Raw genomic sequence first — 23,811 nt, forward strand, 5'->3', positions numbered from 1 at the left:
AAAGACTGCGTTTTATTGGCAGGACACTTAGAAAATGTGACAGACCTACTAAGGAGACTGCCTACACTACGCTTGTCCGTCCTCTTTTAGAATACTGCTGTACGGTGTGGGATCTTACCAGATAGGACCGACGGAATACATCGAAAATATTCAAAGAACAGCACGTTTTGTATCATCGCGAAATATGGGAGAGAGTGTCACGGAAATGATACAGGATTTGGGCTGGAAATCATTCAAATAAAGGCGTTTTTCGTTGCGACGGAATCTTCTCACGAAATTCCAAACACCAACTTTCTCCTCCGAATGCGAAAATATTTTGTTAACACCGATCTACATAGGGAGGAACGACCACCAAGATAAAATAAGGGAAATCAGAGCTCGTACGGAAAGATACAGGTGTTCATTCTTTCCGCCCGCTATAAGAGATTGGAATAAAAGAGAATTGTGAAGGTGTATCGATGAACCCTCTGCCAGGCACTTAAATGTGATTTGCAGAGTATCCATGTAGATGTAGATGTAGATGTAACCTTCCTGTGTTTGTAGCGCATTAATCTTTGTAGTATATATGTCTGACTAGTAAGATAAATGAAGATGTGAGAATGATATATGTTTTCCTGTTTGTTATTCTATGATACGTAAAACACGTATGGAACTCTATCTCACAAACTGACGTCTATCACCTCTACAACATAATACATGAACATCTTCATGCTTGTATTCATCATTCTGACTGTTACACCAGATACTAATCTACCAGCATTTCACATTTGCAATAGCTTATCTCGTGCTTACTTTAACGTATGATCTTGCAATTTTGACCACTTAAATGTAGTACCTACACAAAGTTTTTACCGAAATTTCACTAGCGTACATTAATTATTTTTTGGTGTGGCGCTTTTTTTCGGTCAGTGTATAATTGTGGTGTCTGTTCTGTCGGGCATGTCGGACAGAATAGATACCAAGCATATATGTAGTAATCTCTGTGAGCATGGACGAATCATGGTAATGTCAGTGCGGATGCACACCTCGTCCGAACTTTTGTGGGATTCAGCCAAAATCTGCTAGGAAAGGGGTTGATGGACAGTGGACGCTACTAGCGAGTCACAAGTTGAAAATATGGATTGGGTGGGGAGTGTGCCCACATAGCTGATGGAGTTAAGGCGACCACTCGCATAAAGTGGGAAATCTGGGTTCGAGGTCTGGTCTCGTACCAATTTTCACTTCTCACATGCGGCCAATGTCTTCGTCTCTCTTAAAATCTCAATCTTAATTGCTTTTTATTGCTCGAGTTATCACCATGCGTCCAAAAAACCTGTACTATCCAATCCTCCTCATTTTGTACCTTCTGTTATTTTCGCTTTCATATCTTCGTTATCATGTACGAGGGCCGTTCAGAAAGTAACGTCCGGTTGATTTAAAAAAAATACACCAAGTTAAATAAAAATATTTTAATATATACATCTTACAACTACATCTTTGCACTATTTTTCTACATAGTCTCCATAGCGATTGAGGCACTTATCGTATCTCTTCACAAGCTTTGAAATTCCTTCTGCATAAAAATCACCCGCTTGTGCCTGGAGCCAGCCTGTGACCGCATCTTTGAGCTCTTCGTCGTCATCAAACCGCTGTGACCCGAGCCATTTCTTCAAATGCATGAAGAGGTGATAATCACTTGGCGCCAGGTCTGGGCTGTAAGGTGGATGGTTGATAACGTCCCACTTGAAGGACTCAAGAAGGCCGTTGTTCTGCGAGCAGAGTGAGGACGGGCGTTATCGTGCAAAAAAACGATACTGGAAGTCAGCATACCACGGCGTTTGTTCTGTATAGCCCGTCGTAACTTTTTTATTGTTTCACAGTACACGTCTTGATTAATGGTCGTACCACGTTCCTTGAATTCAACCAACAACACCCCTTTGGCATCCCAAAACACCGTTGCCATCAGTTTTCTGGCAGAAAAATCTTGCGAGGCTTTTCTTGGTTTGGTAGGCGAATTGGAATGTGCCCACATCTTTGATTGTTCTTTTGTCTCAGGGTTCACGTACTTAATCCAGGTTTCGTCACCGGTCACGATTCTGTTTAACAATGGTTCTCCTTCGTCCTCATAACGTGACAGAAAGTCTAATGCAGAGGCCATTCTTTGAGTTTTGTGGTGGTCGGTAAGAATTTTGGGCACCCATCGTGCACAGAACTTACGGTAACCCAATCTTGCTGTCACTATCTCGTACAAGAGAGTCTTAGAAATCTGTGGAAAACCAGTAGACAACTCCGACATTGAGAAACGTCGATTTTCACGAACTTTTGCATCAACTGTCTGAACGAGTTCGTCAGTCACCAATGATGGTCTACCACTCCTCTCTTCATCATGAACGTTTTCTCTTCCACTTTTAAATAAACGTACCCATCCACGGACAACTTCTTCACTCATAACTCTTGGTCCGTATACGGCACAAAGCTCACGATGAATAGCTGCTGCAGAATATCCTTTGGCTGTAAAAAACCTTATGACAGCACGCACTTCACATTTGGCGGGGTTTTCTATTGCAGCACACATTTCAAACTGCCACAAAAGCTAAACTAGCGCAGGTACGACGTTCACTCGACCACGGCTTGATGCCGACTGACCTGTCGAGTGCGTGAACGCACGGATGGCGTCGCTACTCCCCCCACAACCCGCACTGTGACCAATCGGAGGTTACTTTCTGAACCGCCCTCGTAATTTCATGGTTTTAGTTTTCTTTATGCTGATTTTCATTCTGTACATTTGCAATCTACCCTCAAGTCTGGATTCGGTACTCTTGTAATTCATCATCAAGTCCGGATAGTGTTCTTTAAAGAGAGATACTGTTTTATCTCCAAGTATAACTGTCTACTACGTTGTGCTTTATCCTCCAGCTGCCGTCAGAGAGCTCTGGCGGCCTGTTGCCAGTGATGTTTATGGTCCACGGAGGAGGACTGGTCATTCTGTCGGGCAATGAGGACTTAGCCCGTCCAGATTTCCTCGTAGAGAAGGGCGTCGTCTATGTGTCCTTCAACTACCGCCTTGGAGTACTGGGTGAGTACATAAAAACGTCATCCAACTGATTCAAGTTAACGTGAGCTGGTGACATTGTGAGAATGAAGAACTATAGACGAGATTTCAATTTTAAAACTTTCGTTGCATACTGATTGTTCTGAGAAATTCGGGCGAACTGTTGGGCGTCAGTAAATTTCTGCCACGATCTTTCGGCTTAGGGTCTTGTGGCCACCTTCAGACTACTAAATCCTGAAATGTCCTATTTAAGATCATACATTGTGTAGCCAGGAGTCACTGCAAATGGGTTTCTTGACTGGATGTGTTTTGCTGCAAATCTGTGTACTTCAGATGTTCAAATGTGGGTGAAATCCTATGGGACTTAACTGCTGAGGTCATCACACCCTAATCTTACACCTTACTTAACCTAAATTATCCTAAGGACCAACACACCCACCCATGCCCGAGGGAGGACTCGAACCTCCGCCGGGACCAGCCGCACAGTCCATGACTGTAGCGCCTTTAGACCGCTCGGCTAATCCCGCGCAAATCCGTGTACTGCTGAGAACGTTCACCACGGTGAAAACCCACCCCATCGATGCCAGATCTGAAACGCACGCTAAATCACGCAGGGCTAACAGGTAATTAGAGCTGTGGAAAGGGCCAAGGGAATTGCGGTCGGATACATTTCACAATTGTAATTTATTATCATTTCGTTCACAAATACACAATTCTAAGAATTAAATTTGCTTAGCGGCCGTGGTGAACATGAATTAAACATGGGGAGCGGCTGAAGGCCGCCGGATTAAATGTGTGTGTGTGTGTGTGTGTGTGTGTGTGTGTGTGAAATCTTATGGGACTTAACTGCTAAGGTCATCAGTCCCTAAGCTTACACACTACTTAACCTAAATTATCCTAGGGACAAACACACACATCCATGCCCGAGGGAGGGCTCGAACCTCCGCCGGGATCAGCCGCACAGTCCATGACTGCAGCGCCTTAGACCGCCCGGCTAATCCCGCGCGGCCCGGATTAAATCTTCAAAATTCCAAATATACTATGATGATTACTGAAGGCAGAAGGCCACAATGTTTTAAGATGCTAGCAGGGCTTATGACCCACAAGGTGCACAGAAAGAGATAAACAAACGCAGTAAGATGGCTGAAGGCCGCAAAGTTAAATTCTGCAAAATAAGGAAATATATATTGCAACAGTCGGTAAAACAATACATTAAGTTTAAAAATTTCCTTTTTGCAACACCAACGCCGAAAGCCACAAAATAGCTTGTAAAATCTTTCAGAGGAAATTTCAATAACCTTTTAAAAGCAGAAGGCGATAATATTTGGAATTGAAGGAAAATCTGAGAGCGTGTTTCCAGGGTTAAAGTCCCACAACTAACCTTGACAAATTAAAAATATAAAATACAGTTAAACAACAACAACATTAACACAGCCTAAAGGATAGTTAACGGCACTCAAGAGTCTCCAGTGGATCGGTCTGCCTTCCTTCACTTAGGCGAGACAGGTGGTGAGTCCAACTACACTTAATTCGTGCCAACCCAACCAAGGGACAGCCACGCACCGACCAGCCAACCGCTTGCTTGCCACGACGGTGTACACGAGAATTCAAGGCCCCAAAACGTTACTGGTATTGCTATCCCCAAACAAACGTGTATGTGAACTGAGCTGCCAAAACTACACACCATGTTGGGCACCAACAACAGGTGAAAAGACACTGCCTAAAAATTACGTTAGCGGCCAGGGCAGGTAACCAGAACACTACCGGCCAGAAGGCAGAAAATTCCCCTGATGACTATGGGTAAATTAATATGATCAATTCCACCTGATGGAGGCTACCTCGAACACTTCACTCGTTGGCGCTCACAGGAAACCTCCACAACAACAACGCCGGAACCAACAACGTTATGCTGAAAACCACTTAACCTTCACGTCCTGGGTCGGTGAGCGACGATACTCGTACCGGTCAAGACAGCTCCAGACAGACTCCGACACTGCACAGAGACCGCCAGCGGCCCAGTCGACTATGCCGCACGGAGATGTCCTCGGACCAACAGACCGACCAACAATCCACCAAAAGGCTTAAGTGATGCGTGGCGGCAACGGTCGGGCGGGCGATGCCCACGCAGGGCTCACTGCTGCTGCAAGCTGGCGACAGGCTGGCCCGGGCTGCGCTCCAGACGCGTTGCAACTGACTGACGGGGACCAACTCACGACTCGAAATGCGGCGTGAACTCTCCCCCTCGCACGTTCCCCACGACAGATGACAACCGCGAAGTCATAGCAGCCGAGCAAAGATCCTATCAGAGGGGATATACCGATACGCGCTATATCGCCGATGACGGAGAACAGCAATTCAGTAACGCCAGTAATTTAAATCAACGTCATGAGATGGAAATATGTTAAAATAGGGCGTAAAAATACGAAATGGTGGGAGAGCGAGCCATGCACGGCTCAAGATCGATCATTTTGATACAGCAGAATCCCAGAAGGACAGCGGCTGCTCAGAGCTCCAGGTTTTTCTACGACACGATTCCATGCATTATCAAACTTCAGCATCCTGATTACCATCAGATGGTTGTGTTTCCACTTATTCCATGGCAATGGAGCTCCGAAAGTTTGAAGTATTTGCCGCAGGTATTGCACGATTGTATTTCATCGCATTATGAGCAGAAATGCAGTGATTCACAGGGTTGAGAGGAGACACCTCTGTCCGAAGTCGGGATAGCTGTTGGGGACCTTTGAAGCGCTTCAACGCTAGTGCAACATTATTAGAGTTCATTCAATTATCCGCAATGTTTACAAGTCGTCATTCTTTCGCTCCAGCCTCGGCTGTTATTCATTCGGCTGCATGTTGGATTCTGGCTGATATTCGTTGAGTCAGCTCAGTGGCTGCACTCCAAGCAGAAGGTGTCAGCGATTCTGGTGGCGCAGTGGGTTGCCAGCGAGAAGTGGCGGCCATTGCCCAGCGTGAAATGATCTCGCACTGGCTTCCAGAGTATCCTCGACCCCACTCCAAATTCTACGATAACCCTTGATGACCCACCCACAATGTACACTCTTTGACATAAAACTCGACCGGCGGCCGGCCGCTTCAGAGGCTAAGTCCGCGCCGATCGCGACATGGGACAAACTGACCACCTCGTTAATTCTCTAAGTCCGGCTATCTGCACAATCTGGCAACACTGTAGACTGCGGCACTTCCTGGAGGACGTCTTGTCCGATGTTAGAGAACGCAAAGCCTGTTTACACCCGTGGTCTAGCGGTAGCACGCGTTCTTTCTGTCTATGATGGCTGTGGATCGAGACCAGCTAGAGTGAAAAATTTTTATAGACTCTTCTGTCTGAATGGTGAACACGCGAATTTAATGGTAGCACAGATTCAATCTATTTCACTTTCTGACACACCGATAACAAAATTTTACCCAGTAAGCATTTTGCGGCAGATTTCTAGTATGCGGCAAAGCTCCGAGATCCACTTGCTAGCTACCGGCAGCGGCCGTGGCCACAGCAGCGGCGCTGCACTCCCCCGTTCTTTATCGAAAGCGCCTGCTACCGCTCATCGCTTTTGATAATTTAAAACGCTTTATTATCATTAAATGTTGCTAATATATTTTTAAATGTTGCTAAACAGAAAATTTCTACGATTTTTGCTCACGCTCTAAAGCAACGGAGAATTACTGTATTACATTAATCGGCAAGAGCTGAGTATGGCCTGAAATTAATTTTATAGACTGAGACGAAAGTGATAGTTGAGGTCATCACATTTAAACCAGAAAATGATATCGCTTTTGAGGCTTCAGAGAACGGAAAGGAACTGCTAACGCTGGTGTCAGGAAAACTCTACAGTTAAATGCTATTGCAAAAGTTTAGAAGAGAGGAAGTATATTAATCAACATGTTCACTTCATAAAGAACCTCCTGACATGTTAGACCTACATGACGAACGAAGCTCAAATTCGTATCGTTTCCGAAACTAGTTCACAGTGAACCACCTTGGCATTTGCAAAGCAGACATCAGTGATATTAACATAATTTACTAAGTCGACATTGCACGAAGATTTGTGTGTAAAGGCATTCCTCAGATTTCGTATAAGGAATTTTTACTAGCAGTTTGCAACTCCATTAATTAAAATGGAATATAAAAAGGTTGTGTTCAGCGGCTTTCTCCGAGCTTGAAGTGCCATCTCACATAGCACTATTACCGCAACGCATAAGGGAACCACTGAGTTAACGACACACTGGGCGTAACAGGTGGACTATAGTCATTGCGATATTGCCAGAGCCTCAAAACGCAATAGGTGTTACTTTTCTAAGGAAAGCGTAGTTGCTGGTTCACATTATATTGCTCTAGCGAGAAGTACCGAATTTTCCTTTTTCTCTGCAAACATCCAGAACTAAATTCAGTAATAATATGCTAAGAAGATATTTGATTTGTGCCAACTCAACGATCAACCTATTTTTATAGATTTTTATTTTCACAGCCATTCTCGTTCTGCATTGCAATAAACTTCACTCATTATTTGCTTGTTCTTATTACGATTATTACTGTCATTCTCTCACTCGCAAGAGTTTTCATATCCCTATTTGGTATCGATGCACGTGAAGAGTGCCTATGAAAGATGGGAATACTGAATGTTACGTCATGCAGAGTACACTCCTCTACTTCGGCACCTCTTGATCAACACCACAGGATAAGTGAGATACATAAAATTGACAATGGGAGGACAGATACGCTGGCACAACTCTGCAACTACTCCTGTTGATTTAACACAGTGTTTCCAGAAAAACTGGTGCTGCGGGATCGAAAATGTAGTACGGACTTTGCCACAGTAGCAGAGAGCTGCTAATTTCAGACCAGGACCGTGGATCACACTTGGGTCAGCTGCTGGTTAAAGTGCTGCAACTGTAAATGGAAGACTTTGTTTGATAGTTTTGTGCTGATGCAGTCTGAATAAATTATGCCATTGGATAAAAAAACCGTTTAGAGACCTAACCCTCGAGGGGGGGGGGGGGGAGGGAGGGGAGAGGCAGAGTGATCTGCTTCATGATTTCCAAGCAAAAAAACACACAGGAAGGGTTCAAACGACTACTTTCTTGCAGAGACATGAATTTAGAATCTACTGATCGTTTAGGGGCCAAACAAGAGGGTAACATTATGGAAACAATGATCAGGCTACTTAGTATATAAGAGAGCATACAGATTTCAAGGAGGAAACGTATGAAGACGCAGACTTCCTCGTTATCCATATGTGCGACATATCTTTCGTGTTAACGAAAGTAATATCCCGATTTACCTCTTCTTAAATCTCAAATGAAATGAATACCCTGAGGAATCGAATATTTGTTAACTGTGCCTCTTTTTGCTTCCATCCCTACCAACGTATTTCTTCATTCTCGTGATAATCGTGACATTCTACTTGTATGCTGCAAAAGATTGCACGTGGACACATTCGACATTGAGGTGCAAAGCGTTTGATATCTTTCATTATATTCAATTCAAATAAGCTTAAGATGTATTTTTACTTCGTCTGTAGTTTGAGATGATTATGAAGGTTACGGAAAATTATTTTATATGCTTTATGCTGAATGAGAAACACTGAAGAATTCGTTTGGATTTCCTATGTTGAAATGATATAATGTCAGTTGTCAACAGCCTTCTCCCACGCCGGGAGCTGAAACTTGTATAATTCTGGATTAATGATAACTGAATGTCTCAAATGTATACATAGACCACAAGGCGACATCAGAAACTATTAGGAGAGAACGCCGCATAAAAACCGAACGTGCGCGAGCGTCTCCCCTGTGAAGAACCGTATCGGAGAATCACGGCAAGCATTTCGCTGAAGAGCTGCCTCGTCAGAGAGCTGAGGATAGGCAGCGTCGTAGCAGGTATTTGTCAACACTGTGAGAGTGCATTTACTTCCGTGTTAAGCCCGGCATTACCTCGCTAAATTCACTTGGCATTCGTATTTCACATCGAAGACTCATACGATATAACCCACTGTAAGACGAGACATTTAGAAAGTATATTTAATTTCTGGACTCCAAGAACGGCGTTCTTCACATGTGTAACACCTGTTTGCGTGTTTAATGTTGCGCTTTGAGGCTCAGGCAATATCGCAATGACTATAGTCCGCCTCTTGCGGCCAGTGTCTCGTTAACTCAGTGGTTTTGCTATGCGTTGCGACGATAGTGCTATATGAGATGGCAGTTCCAATCTGGGAGAAAGCCGCTGAAGACGACCTTTTTATATTCCATTTTAATTAATGGAGTTGCAAACTGCTAGTAAAAATTCCTTACACGAAATCTGAGGAATGCCTTTACACACAAATCTTCGTGCAATTTCGACTTAGTAAATTATGTTAATATCACGGATGTCTACTTTGCAAATGCCAAGGTGCTTCACTGTAACCTAGTTTCGGAAAAGATTCAAACCGACTGTCAACGATACGAATTTGAGCTTTGTTCGTCATATAGGTCTAACATGTCAGGAGGTTGTTTATGAAGTGAACATGTTGATTAATATACTTCCTCTCTTCTAAACTTTTGCAATAGCATTTAACTGTAGAGTTTTTCTGTCACCGGCGTTAGTAATTCCTTTCCGTTCTCGGAAACCTCAAAAACAATAACTCTTTCTGGTTTAAATCTGATGACATTAACTATCATTTCCGATCAACGTTAAATACTTCATGAACCCATACATGGAACTCGAAATATGCAGCGTTCCTGCACTGCTACAGAGCATGCATTGCAAGGTGTTCACACAGTTTATCGCATAGACTTACCAGAAGGAATGAAACAGAAACGGTAATACACTTTACACCACAGAAGCTCACTCTGCCTTGACGAAAACATCCGAATATTGGCCAAAAGTTGCACAAATAATTGACTTTGGAAGAAAAAGAAGTGAGGTATGAAGCATTTATAAATTCATAGAATGTAATGTGTTGGTTTAATTTCGTCCCAGTCTATAAAATTAATTTCGGGCCATACTCAGCTCTTGCCGATTAATGTAATAGAGTAATCTCCGTTGCTTTCGAACATGAATGGAAATCGTAGAAATTTTCTGTGGAGCAACATTTAATAATAATAAAGCGTTTTAAATTATCAAAAGCGATGAGCGGTAGCAGGCGCTTTCTATAAAGAACGGGGGAGTGCAGCGCCGCTGCTGTCGCCACGGCCGCTGCCGTCAACCAGCAAGTGGATCTCGGAGCTTTGCCGCATACGGTGTCCAGAGGAGGACGGTCTTCGAGAAATCTGCCGCAAAATGCTTACTGGATAAAATTTTGTCATCGGAATGTCAGAAAGTAAAATAGATTGAATCTGCGCTACCATTAAATTCATGTCGTCACCATTCAGACAGAAGAGGCTATAAAAATTTTTTACCCCAGCTGGTCTCGAACCACAGACATTGAATACAGAAAGAACGCATGGTACCACTAGAGCACGGGCGTAAACCAACTACATTTTCACTAACATCGGACAAGACGTCCTCCAGGAACTGCCGCAGTCTACAGTGTTGCCAGATTGTGCAGATAGCCGGACTTAGAGAATTAGCGAGGTGGTCAGTTTATTTGTCCCATGTCGCGATCGGCGCGGACTTAGCCTCTGCAGCGGCCGGCCGCCGGTCGAGTTTTATGTCAGAGTGTACCTGGTGTCAGTAGTCGTGTGATCGCTTGATCTCCTCCACGCCACTGGTAGGTTTCAGCACCCAAAGACTCCTGGGTATTGAACAAGGACGTCTACTCCAAGAAGCCCTTTTGCTGGCAGCAGTGTGCAGTGTGCTGTTGTCGTAAGATAGACAGTCCTGGAGAATCTAGGACTGTAATCATGGAATCAAGTTCTGTTAGTGTGAATAACATCGATCCCACGATCAACACATGATCGGAATGGAGTGCTTTGGTAAACAGAGCTCAGATGAGGCTATGACACAAGGTTTAACTCATAATGAACACATGGGTCCGCCGGCCGGAGTGGCCGAGCGGTTCTAGTCGCTACAGTCTGGAACCGCGCGACCGCTACGGTCGCAGGTTCGAATCCTGCCTTGAGCATGGATGTCTGTGATGTCCTTAGGTTAGTTAGGTTTCCGTAGTTCTAAGTTCTAGGGGACTGATGACCATAGCAGTTAAGTCCCATAGTGCTCAGAGCGTTTTGAACACATGGGTCCTCCTTGTTCTGCTTCATTTATTTAGCTGTTCCTCGTTATGTGCTCTTGTCAAAGAGATAGAATTTCTTGTAACATGTCTTACGAGCTAAAGAATACACTTGCCTCACTTCCCTTGGTTTTTGTCACAGTCTCCTTTCTGCCAAACGTGTATCCTCACTTCTTAGACTGTGTCATAATGTGCCTACAACCTGACCCACTGGCGTGTTTTAATATTTTTTTCTAATTTCTACCTCTCGCTATTCTGTTCAGTAACAGCACTCTCTCATGGTGGATCTGCTGGGTTGGAGGAGCCGAGTATGCTGTTGGTCACATAAAATGTGCTAATGAAAAGTGCAGATAGTTTTCTTTGTATAAGACCTGCTGCACTCACACCAGAATTTTACGAATACCGGCCTTATGAAGCTGTGACTCTCCTTTCACCGATTTTTCTGTGACTCTTCTTTGACCGATTTTTGGTAGTGGATTGAACATCACTCTACTCTTACATTTTCGAAGGATTCTGCCTACGTTCCCGGATATATTTCGTCTTGAAGGCCCGCTGTACATACGTCTGTACCACTCGCCTTATCAGCTGAGATGAACATCCACTTTCCTGTAAAACAAGTGCCACTATTAGCCCTATACATACGTGTGTATACGAGCAGGCTTTCGAAATACTGAATGACCAAGTGTACCATTGCTCTTACGTGCACTAAGACGCTTGAAAGCTGCAGACAACCTTCTTTAATTTTGTTTTTTCACGTATGGAATTCAGGCTTAGGATAAGCTCTGGTAGACAGTGGTAGGTTATTTCTATTTTAAAATGCAATTTCCTTAGCCTTTAATATAAAGGGAGTGGAAGGTCTTGACCCATACAGCGACCATTTCATTTCAACATATTCATTTGCATCATAGATAGATCATTAAGAGAATTACAGTCTAAAATCAGATAATAATTTCTTTAAGAAACACCATTCAGGCAGACTTTACAAACTGCTTGTTACATAAAACCACAAATGAATTAATTTCCTTAAAAACATTTAAAAACCCGTCACTCGGGCCAATTTTACAAACTGCTTGTTATATGAAACCACAAGCGAATTAATCTCTTTGCAAACATTTAAAAAACCGTCACTCGGGCCAAGTAAATCATTTAAAATAAACTTTACATCCAATAACCAGGAAATCAATTATTATTTCCACATAGATTGAAAATCGACCCTCCCGGGCGAGATATTACCAAACAACTTTACAGCGTTACAGACAGTTTGATCAATAATAACCCAGTTATTTCCCCATCAAAATTGACACACGCCACTAAGGCTGAATTACACCACAATTGTAGAAAACGGTGTCAATTAAGACACATTCTTCTAGAAATCCCTCAAAATTCTTACGAGAAATATTTAAAACATTTAAACTGGGCAACCTTGCAGAGCCTCCACAAGTTTTATAAAACTGCAGCTTGTACAACAACAGGGAACCAAACAACCCTTCCTTCACCTTAATACTCAAACTTATACAGAAAACTACTTCGATAAAGTAAAACTGATTTCATTCCATTAAGTAGAACCACGTATATGAATGATACAAACAGAACTGGCTCATTAAAACACAAGCATCACATGGAACACCTTATGTGGGCCTGTAAGGTACCACACGGCAATCTTTAGACACGGGATATAGATCGTTCGGTAAGGCTGCGCACATGTATCATTGTTCTAGACACTTGCCAACTGAAGTAACAACAACACTATTAAGGAGCGAAGCACACACTTAATAAGAGGCATGAAATATCACATCACAGACCTTGCAAAGCTTTGCTACCTCAAGTGCAATCATCCTTATATTTCACTAATCGTTGGTAGGACTTCAGTTACTTGATGCCAGCTGCTGGATCGATGTGGCGAAGACGCCAGACGCTGCTTAGTCCGATGGTAACAGCGTGTTCCTTCACGGAAGCGAGCACATGCATAGCTTCAAGAAGTTGACCAGAAGCCATAGCGCCGGCCCGCTGTTACTGACCCCAGTACGATCAGGCGCTACCTGAAGCCCGTATTCAGGCACACCGTGCTCGCTGCCGTCTCTCCAACGTCTCGCTAAGACGCGCACTTCCGCGTGCCGTGCGCAACGTTGTTCTCCCCCTCCCACTCGGCACTGCCCGCTATGTTCTAAGCCGACCCAGGCTCCAAACTTCAGCCGAGGGAATCGATAGTGCCCAAGCCAAAGATATCCCTGGCGCCAATCCAGCCACGGCTCAGCCAGTCCAACTAAATGAAGCCAAACTGTAAATGCGTCGCCAACATAGCACTAAAATATTGTTGTTTATAAGTTGCTGTTCGCCACCTGGTGGGACGAAGAGCTCCCCATAACCGTCAGATCGTTCGAAAGAAGTTAAATAAAAAGTATGTTGATGACCGAGTGAACTCGAAAAGTGCTGTCATGTCAGTCTCAAACATGTTACCGGTGACCTACAGGGAGCACACTAGAGGCTCTTCTGTAAAAAAGAGGCAAGACAGTAATATTGCAAGACGTCCAAAACGATCTGCATTGAGATATCTTGGCAGCCAGATTTGACATAACCTCGGTTCGCCCGAAATTTTATGGAACGATACAGACGAGGTTGTAAGCAGCTGTGTTGATTTTTGTGTGTGGCACTGCAGGCTTCCTGAGCACGGGGGACCGTGTGGTGCCGGGGAACATGGGCTTCAAGGACCAGGTGATGGCGCTGCGCTGGGTCAAGGACAACATCGCCAGCTTCGGTGGCGACCCCAACAACGTCACCATCTTCGGAGTCAGCGCAGGAGGTTGGTCCTGCCACTCTCTGGTCTTGTCGCCGTTGACAAAGGGTACGTAAATAGTTGTAACTTGCCTCAGTAGTAATTTTTCCTTCAAGGCCCACTCTGTTTAGGAAAATGTTGTTGTTGTGGTCTTCAGTCCAGAGACTGGTTTGATGCAACTCTCCATGCTACTCTATCCTGTGCAAACTTCTTCATCTCCCAGTACCTACTGCAACCTACGTCATTCTGAATCTGTTTGTGTATTCATCTCTTGGTCTCCCTCCACTATTTTTACCCTCTGCGCTGCCCTCCAATACTACATTGGTGATCCCTTGATGCCACAGAATGTGTCCTACCAGCCAATCCCTTCTTCTAGTCAAGTTGTGCCACAAATTTTTCTTCTCCCCAACTTTAGTCAATGCCTCCTCATTAGTTATGTGATCTACCCATCTAATCGTCAGCATTTTTCTGTAGCACCACATTTCGAAAGCTTGTATTCTCTTTTTGTCTAAACTATTTATCGTCCACGTGCCACTTCCATACATGGCTACACTCCATACAAATACTTTCAGAAAAGACTTCCTGACACTTAAAATCTATACTCGATGTTAACAAATTTCTTTTCTTCAGAAAGGCTTTCCTTGCCATTGCCAGTCTACATTTTATATTCTCTGTACTTCGACCATCATCAGTTATTTTGCTCCTCAAATAGCAAAACTCATTTACTACTTTAGGCATCTCATTTCCTAATCTAATACCCTCATCATCACCCAATTTAATTCGATTGCATTCCATTATCCTCGTTTTGATTTTGTTGATGTTCATCTTATATCTTCCTTTCAAGACACTGTCCATTCCGTTCAGCTGTTCTTCCAGGTCCTTTTCTATCTCTGACAGAATTACAGTGTCATCGGCAAACCTCAAAGTTTTTATTTGTTCGCCATGGGTTTTAATTCCTACTCCGAATTTTTCTTTTGTTTTTTCTTTCCTTTGCTGCTTGTTCAATATACAGATTGAATAACATCGTGGTTAGGCTACAACCCTGTCTCACTCCCTTCCCAACCACTGCTTCCCTTTCATGCCCCTCGACTCTTACAACTGCCATCTGGTTTCTGTACAAATTGTAAATAGCCTTTCGCTTCCTGTATTTTACCCCTGACACCTTCTGACTTTGAAAGAGAATATTCTCGTCAACATTGTCAAAAGCTTTCTCTAAGTCTACAAATGATAGAAACGTAGGTTTGCCTTTCCTTACTCTTTCTTCTAAGATAAGTCGTAGGGTTAGTATTGCCTCACGTGTTCCAGCATTTCTACAGAATCAAAACTGATCTTCCCCGAGATCGGCTTCTACCAGTATTTCCATTTGTCTGTAAAGAATTCGTGTTTAGGAAAATACCATGCTCAATGAAAAATTGTTTGTAGAAATCTGATGTGCCTATCCCACGCTTTGAATGAAAAAGATATCATAGTCGGCCAGTCATTCGATTCTTATTTTACTGCAAGCACTTATTTTTAAAGCAGCGAGTGTATTGTGCGAGAACGCTACAGTATATCGTAGTTCCTAGTTACTAAGCGGCACCAAGCATTCTGTGCCCAAACTACAAAAGGTTTATTGTGTCTGTTCTCGTAAATAGGAAGCAATGCTCTAAAGACGCTTATTTATCCTAGACTTCAATGGATCTCATCACGAGCTTGAACTCAAACAAAGGGTAAATAATGCATGGGGATAACAGTGGGAAGAAGCACGACGACAGAGAATCTGCGAGTGGTACATACAACTAGCTTCCCTCACAAGAGTGGAGTCCATAGACTGATCTAACAACGTCTGCTACATATACTTTTCCAATCACCCACAAATAATAGATATTAGAGACTCGAATTTTTTTCATGTGCCTCAACGTCCGAAGTTGGTTCTAGATTGATGAGCCGAAAGTTATGACCACTGTTCTCTGCGAGATTCAGTGGCGCCTGTTGCTATTGCGGACATGAGTACTGAAATTGGAGGAAATCAGCGATCGGTATAAAATGCTAAAAATAAGATAAAACCGTCTCGATAACGTGTTCAGATTTTTATTCGTTAGCAATGGGTTTCAGCCCTTTCCCCAGACCATCTTCAGGCTTTTCTCAGCTACAATTCCATAATAATACATCTTCATTATAGAGGAATGAAAACATGGCTAAACAACGTCATAAAATATAGGATACGATAATTAAAAAGTACGATACTATGACCATTATGGACGGTGCTGACGGCGGACGGAGCGAAATCCGTACAAGTAGGGATGAACTGCTGAATAAGACAGCTCTAGTCGAGATTATGTACTAGGGGTGTCCAGAAAGTAAGTTCCGATCGGTCGCGAAATGGAAACGACTATGATAATCCGATAAAGCTTTGCACAGATGTATTGTGCAGTGTCTCTAGTGTGACCCTAGATAGCATCACGTCGGTCTCCTCATTTCTGAGGTCACAGTGAGCGCGTAAAGATGTCTAGAAAATAGTGTCTCCCGCGAAGTAGGAGGACCTGGTCAGAAATTTCACCTGAAGCTATGCAGCCAACATTACATAACTGTCGTGCGTTTTCTTCTTCAAGACAATTCTCAGCCGCATTCTGTAGTGGCAATGGAGATGCTCCTGCATCGTTCTCAATTTGAAATGTTTGATTACCCGGAATACAGCCCGTAATTGACTCCCTCTGAGTTTCTTCTCTGCTCACATGAACGGCTGGCTATGAAGACATTTTGCACAGAAAACGAGCTGTAGGCCAACATAGAGAATTGTCGGAATGCACTGGAGGCAGTCTTCTGTGATGAGGGTATTGGAAAGTTGGTACAACGCTACGACGAATGTCTAAGTCTGAATGGCGACTACGTTGAGAAGTAGCTGGAAAGTATAGCTAACTGTTATAAATAAAACAATTCTGATTTTCACTGTGGTTTCCATTTCGCGATCAATCGGAACTTACTTTCTGGACAGCCCTCGTACTACACTGAAGCACCAAAGAAACTGGTATACGCATACGTATTCAAATACAGAGATACGTAAACAGGCAGAAAACGGCGCTACAGTCGGAAACGCCTCTATAAGACAACAAGGTCTGGCGCAGTAGATCGGTTACTGCTGCCACATTGGCAGGTTACCAAGATTTAAGTGAGTCTGAAAGTGGTGTTAGAGCACGAGCGATGGGACACACACAGCGTATCCGATTCTCCCGTACGATCATTTCACGAGTGTACCGTGAATATCAGAAATCCGGTAAAACGTCAAATCTCCGACATCGCTGAGGCCTGAAAAAGATCCTGCAAGAACGGGACCAACGACAACTGAAGAGAATCGTTCCACGTGACAGAAGTGCGACCCTTCCGTAAACTGCTACAGATTTCAACGCTGGGCCATCAACAAGTGTCAGCGTGCGAACCATTCAACGAAAAGTTCATAGATATGACCTTTCGGAGCCGAAGGCCCACTCGTATGCACTACACAAGTTTTACGCCTCGCCTGGACCCTTCAGCACGACATTGGACTGTTGATGACTGGAATCATGTTGCCCGATCGGACGAGCCTTCTTTCAAATTGTATGGAGCGGATGGATGTGTACGGGTATGGAGACAACCTCATAAACCCATGGACCCTGCATGTCAGCAGGTGACTGTTCAAGCTGTAATGGTGTGGGCGTGTGCAGTTGGAGTCATATGGGCCCCCTGATACGTCCAGATACGGCTCTGACAGGTGATACGTAGGTAAGCATTCTGTCTGATGACCTGCGTTCATTAATGTCCATTGGGCATTCCGACGGACTTGGGGAATTCCAGCAGGACAATGCGACACCCCACACGTCCAGACTTGCAACAGAGTGGCTCCGGGAACACTCTTCCGAGTTTACACACCTCTGCTGGCCACCAACTACCTATTCATGAATATTATTGAGCGTATCTGGGATGTCTTGCAACGTGCTGCTCTGAAGAGGTCTCCAAGCCTTTGTACTCTTACCAATTCATAGTGTCATTTCCCTCCAGCGCTACTTCAGACGATAGTCGAGTCCATGCCACGTCGTGTTGCGGGACTTCCGCGTGCTCGCGAAGGCCCTACATGGTATTAGGCAGGTGTACCAGTTTCTTTGGCTCTTCAGTCTATAAGCTCCGCATATCGCCTACAGCATTACATCATTGAGAACCAATGATTCCGCAGATATGCTACTTTGATTGGTTTAGTCGAATTTATAAGAAAAATGAAAGAAATACAAAATTACATACATAAAATTTTACGTGTCTTATCCAATCATAATAAATTTAAGTAAAAGAAACAAAATGGCAGGCATGCTGCAATCGACATTGTGTGCAGACTGCCGCCTATGGGCATTTTTATGTACTCGCTGCAGCTGACAGCTATATTTGGTTGCTATACCAGTGACTTGCAGTATAGTTAGTTGCTCTGCAGCGAGGTCCACCAGAGATACCATGGCAGATGACGTAACGCTGAGGCGGCAGAGGATGTCTGTTGGCTTGGAAGTTGATCTTCGTGGTTCAGTTTTGGTCGACGGTAGTAGCGAAGACTTACTGCCACAGTTGAAGTATAGAGCTTGTAGCTGGTATAAACCTGGATATTTTTATATGTGGTACAAATACCTGTGTGCTGAGTGTTTTTCTCTGCATAAACGGTCTTCCCTCAAACATGTCACATAATTTACTGCTTGATATTTCGTAAGTGCACTACTATGTACACAGTATCAAAGCTGACCTCCTGTCCAAGTGGACATAAGTAGTAATGGCTTGTTCTTGTCATATGTACTTGGAGGTACTAAACAATCTAAAAACATTCTTCTCGTAATAGCTATAATTACTTAGTTGCAAATGAAGTAAGTACTGATGTAATGTTGTCCAGTGCACTGTCCACGTCCACCAAGGTAAGTGTCTGCACTTAAACCTATTACACCCGACATAATCGGAGCAGAGTCGAGTGGGAATCATCAGTCCGGCGATACAGGCCGAAAACTGGGAAATCCATAGGTATAAGCAACTTTGGAACAGGGCAGGTGTTAATCGCCCAGCGCCTGAGTCAGGCGTCTCAAGAATGGTGTAGCTGGTCGCTATTTACAAGCTGCTGTCGTTAGACGAAAGAGGTCAAGGACGTTGAAACCATGACCGGTACTGGACACCCACGCCTCATCGCAGAACGTGGAGTATGGAGAACAGTCCGCTTTGTAAAGCAGGAAACGTGGCAGTCTGTGGCATATCTGACAACATAGTCGATGCTGGTGCGGGCACAAATGTTTCCGAGAACGTTGTTCAGCGCACAGTGATGCACATGGGGCTCTGCAGCAGTTACCCCCTACGTGTTTCCGGTTTGACGTAACGACATAGCTAAATAAGATTGCAGTGGGCACTGGATCACCGGAAAGGCTGTGGATCAACGGACACGTGTCGCTTGGAATGCTGAATCAAGTTTCTTGTTACATGAGGTCAATGGTCTTATACAGATATGCTGTCTCCAGATGAATGGTTGCTCGAAACATGCACTCCGCTACCGATTTTAGTTGATGGAAGCGGTGTTATGCCACAGGGAACATTCACTACTTCCATGGAGTCTCTTTGGGGAATCTAAGATGGAAGACAGCTGTGGATTATGTGACCATTGCTGCAGATCACCTGAATCTACATGAGCTCGATGGCCTTATACAGATATGCCGTCTCCAGATCAATGGTTGCTCAAAACATGCACTGCGCCCCCAATGCTGGTTGGTGGAAGCGGTATTGTGCCACGGGGAACATTCACCTGGACTTCCATAGTGCTTCTCGAGGGAATCTAAGATAGAATGACAGCTGTGGATTATTTGCCCGGTCCTGCAGATCAGCTGAATCTACATGAGGTCGATGGCCTTACACAGATATGCTGGCTCCAATTGAATGGTTGCTCTAAGCGGTTCAAATGACTCTAAGCACTATGGAATTTAACATGTGAGGTCATCAGTCCACTAGAACTCAGAACTACGTAAACGTAACTAAGGACATCACACACACATCCATGCCCGACGCAAGATTCGAACCTGCGACTGTAGCAGCAGCGCGGTTCCGGACTGAAGCGCCTAGAACCGCTTGGCCACAGCCACATGGTTCCTTTGAAAGGGCACGAGCATTTCCTTCCTCATCCTTGACCTAATCCGACTTTGTGCTCCGTCTCTAATGACATCGACGTCGACGGGACGTTAAGCCCAATCTTCTTTGTTTTTCTCAAGTGCGGTGCCGTGGTTTCCAACAGCTGCAGCAGTACATCTATGAGAATCTGTAGAGATCTGATACTTGGCCCAGCAACAAAACTGGGACCACTGTTGTGAGTCTTGAAAAGCCTGCAGCTCTCGTTGACAGGCCGAGGCCATTGTGTATCCATTTCTCTCAGCCTGCGTGCATTACCAACTGACCAACAAAACGCCTATTACGAAGATTCACTGCCCCTTGGTTTCTAAATGGTACTTTATTCACAAACAAAATCTTGCTTAGAAATGCAGCATCACTTTGCACTTTTTGTGGACACCATTCAGATTGAAACTTCCTGGCAGACTAAACTGTGTGCCAGACCTAGAGTCGAACTCGGGTCCTTTGCCTTTCGTGGGAAAGTGCTCAACTGACCAAGGTACCCATACACCAATCACCACCCGTCCTCACAGTTCTAATTTCCCCAGTATGTTTCCTCCTATCTACCAAACTTCACAGAAACTCTCCTACAAAACTTGGAGAAATAGCACTCCCAGAAGAAAGGGTATTGAGGAGAGTTGGCTTTGCCAAATGCTGGGGGATGTTTCCAGAATGAAATTTTCACTCTGCAGAGGAGTGTCAATGCAATGAAGCTGATTATGGAACGAAATGTAGCGGGGATGATATAATTTGGAATGTAGTATTTTACAAATCCTTTATCTGATCACACACGTACATTGCAGCTGCTTCGCAGTCAAGGTCTTGAGCGGAACTTGGTGTGCCGCATCGTAAAACGCGCCCGAAAGGCCACACCTCCTGGCAGAGAGTAAAAGCGAAGACAGCGTTCTACATCTACATCTTCATTTATATTCCGCAAGCCACCTGACGGTGTTTGGCGGAGGACACTTTACGTGCCACTGTCATTACCTCCCTTTCCTGTTCCAGTCGCGTATGGTTTGCGGGAAGAACGACTGCCGGAAAGCCTCCGTGCGCGCTCGAATCTCTCTAATTTTACATTCGTGATGTCGTCGGAAGGTATAAGTAGGGGGAAGCAATATATTCGATATCTCATCCACCCTCTCGAAACCTGGACAGCAAGCTACACCGCGATGCAGAGCACCTCTCTTCCAGAGTCTGCCACTTGAGTTTCCTAAACATCTCCGTAACGCTATCACACTTACCAAATAACCCTGTGACGAACCGCGCGGCTCTTCTTTAGATCTTCTCTATCTCCTCTGTCAACCCGACCTGGTACGGATCCCACACTGATGTGCAATACTCAAGTATAGGTCGAATGAGTGTTTTGTAAGCCGCCTCCATTGTTGATGGACTACATTTTCTAAGGACTCTCCCAATGAATCTCAACCTGGCACCCGACTTACCAACAATTAATTTTATATGATCATTCCACTTCAAATCGTTCCGCACGCATAGTCCCAGATATTTTACAGAAGTAACTGCTACCATTGTATCAGTGTATCATATAATGATACAATAAAGGATCCTTCTTTCTATGTATTCGCAATACATTACATTTGTCTATGTTAAGGGTCAGTTGCCACTCCGTGCACCAATTGCCTATCCGCTGCAGATCTTCCCGCATTTCGTTGCAGTTTTCTAATGCCGCAACTTCGCTGTATACTACAGCATTATCCGCGAATAACCGCATGGAACTTCCGACACTATCTACTAGGTGTTTATATATTGTGAAAAGCAATGGTCCCACAACACTCCCCTGTGGCACGCCAGAGGTTACTTTAACGTCTGTAGTCGTCTCTCCATTGCTTCCGCGACGCCCCCTTCGGAAAACTGCGAGCTCTGGAGAGAAGTGTTCAGCGCGCGGCGCGGCTTCTGTGGTCGGTACCACAGACTTTATTCCGGCACCGGCAAGCCACGGCTGCCCAGGTTGGTCTTGGGGACAGAAGCGGCTCTTTCTGGAGCTGTACGTCCTGTAAGCAGGGCCGTCCACGCAGACTACTGTTTGCGCACATAGCGCTGGACGACGTTGTCAGTCAGTGGGGAATCAGAAAGCAAGGAAGCGACCAGGCAAAGCAGTTACACGGCACGGGTGGAGCAGTGAGCTCTCTGGCCAGCAGCGGACCAGCTCGTTCTGGGTGCGGGTGGTGGGCTTCAGCTGGTTATCAACCCGTAGCCTTCAGTTCCAAGTGGGCAGACGGTTCCTCGTGTCATGGTTTCTGTTCAGACTGGACTGGCTGTAAGCAGCTACATTTTGGTGGTTGCTTCGTGCGTACCAGAACTCTCCAACGGAGACAGACTTCCTGGTCGTGTTCGATGCGAACATCGGGCTCTGGTTCTTCTTAAAACTGTCCCAGAAAGTGTATGAAGCAGTGCTGTAATATGTACGAGCGTCATAAGGGCAGAACCGCTGCAACTACAATTTCTGATAACCTAAGGAAAAAAAAAGACCTTCACGAAGGAATATCGGAATGGAGCGGAAATTGATATACCAGGTGATCAAAAAGTTAGTATAAACTTGAAAACTTAATAAACCACGGAATAATGTAGATAGAGAGGTAAAAATTGACACACATGCTTGGAATGACATGGGGTTTTATTAGAACCAAAAAAAAAGCACCTCATATGGCTAGACGCGTGAAAGATCTCTTGCGCGCGTCGTTTGGTGATGATCGTGTGCTCAGCCGCCACTTCCATCACGCTTGGCCTCCCAGGTCGCCAGACCTCAGTCCGTGCGATTATTGGCTTTGGGGTTACCTGAAGTCGCAAGTGTATCGTGATCGACTGACATCTCTAGGGGTGCTGAAAGACAGCATCCGACGCCAATGCCTCACAATAACTCCGGACGTGCTTTACAGTGCTGTTTACAATATTATTCCTCGACTACAGCTATTGTTGAGGAATGATGGTGGACATATTGAGCATTTCCTGTAAAGAACATCATCTTTGCTTTGTCTTACTTTGTTATGCTAATTATTGCTATTCTGATCAGATGAAGCGCCATCTGTCAGACATTTTTTGAACGTTTGTGTTTTTTAGGTTCTAATAAAACCTCATCTCATTCCAAGCATGTGTGTCAATTTGTACCTCTCTATCTACATTATTCCGTGATTTATTCAGTTTTCAAATTTATACTGACTTTCTGATCACCCGGTATCTGATTTCCATGTACAAATAAATAGATGATTGCAATTTCAGAAAAAAATAATCTATTCAAGAGAAAGAGCTTTACAAATTGGGCAAGAAAGTAGTGCTTTGGTCCTACTGTAAGCAGTTATTCGGCTTGCAATTGCGTTGTTGGCTCACCTCCTGTGGGATATCGTGCCAAACTGTGTTCAGTTGGCATTTCAGATCGTCAAAATTCCGAACTCCTTGGAGGTACCTGCCCAAAATGCTCCAAACGTTCTCGATTGGGGAGAGATGAGGCGACCTTGCTGGTCAGAGTGGGTTTTGGGAAGCACGAAGACAAGTGGGCAGGCACGATCTTCCTGAAACGTAAGACTAGAGTGGTTAGCCATTAAGGGCAACGAAACGAGGTATAGAATATCATCGGCGTACCAGTGTGCTGAAAAAGCCGCGTATGACATTCACAGGGGTCCTGCTATCAAATGAAATGGCACCCCAGACCCGTCATTGCCGGTCGTTTCTACATCTACATCTACATGGATACTCTGCAAATCACGTTCAAGTGC

At 44.5% G+C, this 23,811-nt stretch overlaps 1 protein-coding gene across 2 annotated transcripts in view; it reads left to right on the forward strand.

Annotated features, from left to right (window-relative positions):
• Positions 1 to 23,811, forward strand: part of LOC126425164 (esterase FE4-like) — a 346,217-nt gene that overhangs the window by 23,334 nt on the left and 299,072 nt on the right. For both annotated transcript variants that reach the window (XM_050088116.1, XM_050088115.1), the window contains exons 3-4: positions 2,896 to 3,055; positions 13,841 to 14,026. In XM_050088116.1, the coding sequence (XP_049944073.1) occupies positions 2,896 to 3,055; positions 13,841 to 14,026 (346 nt within the window). The remainder of the gene's footprint in view (positions 1 to 2,895; positions 3,056 to 13,840; positions 14,027 to 23,811) is intronic.

Source organism: Schistocerca serialis, chromosome 10, assembly GCF_023864345.2.
Source record: "Schistocerca serialis cubense isolate TAMUIC-IGC-003099 chromosome 10, iqSchSeri2.2, whole genome shotgun sequence".
In the NCBI taxonomy this organism is placed as follows: Eukaryota; Metazoa; Arthropoda; class Insecta; order Orthoptera; family Acrididae; genus Schistocerca; species Schistocerca serialis.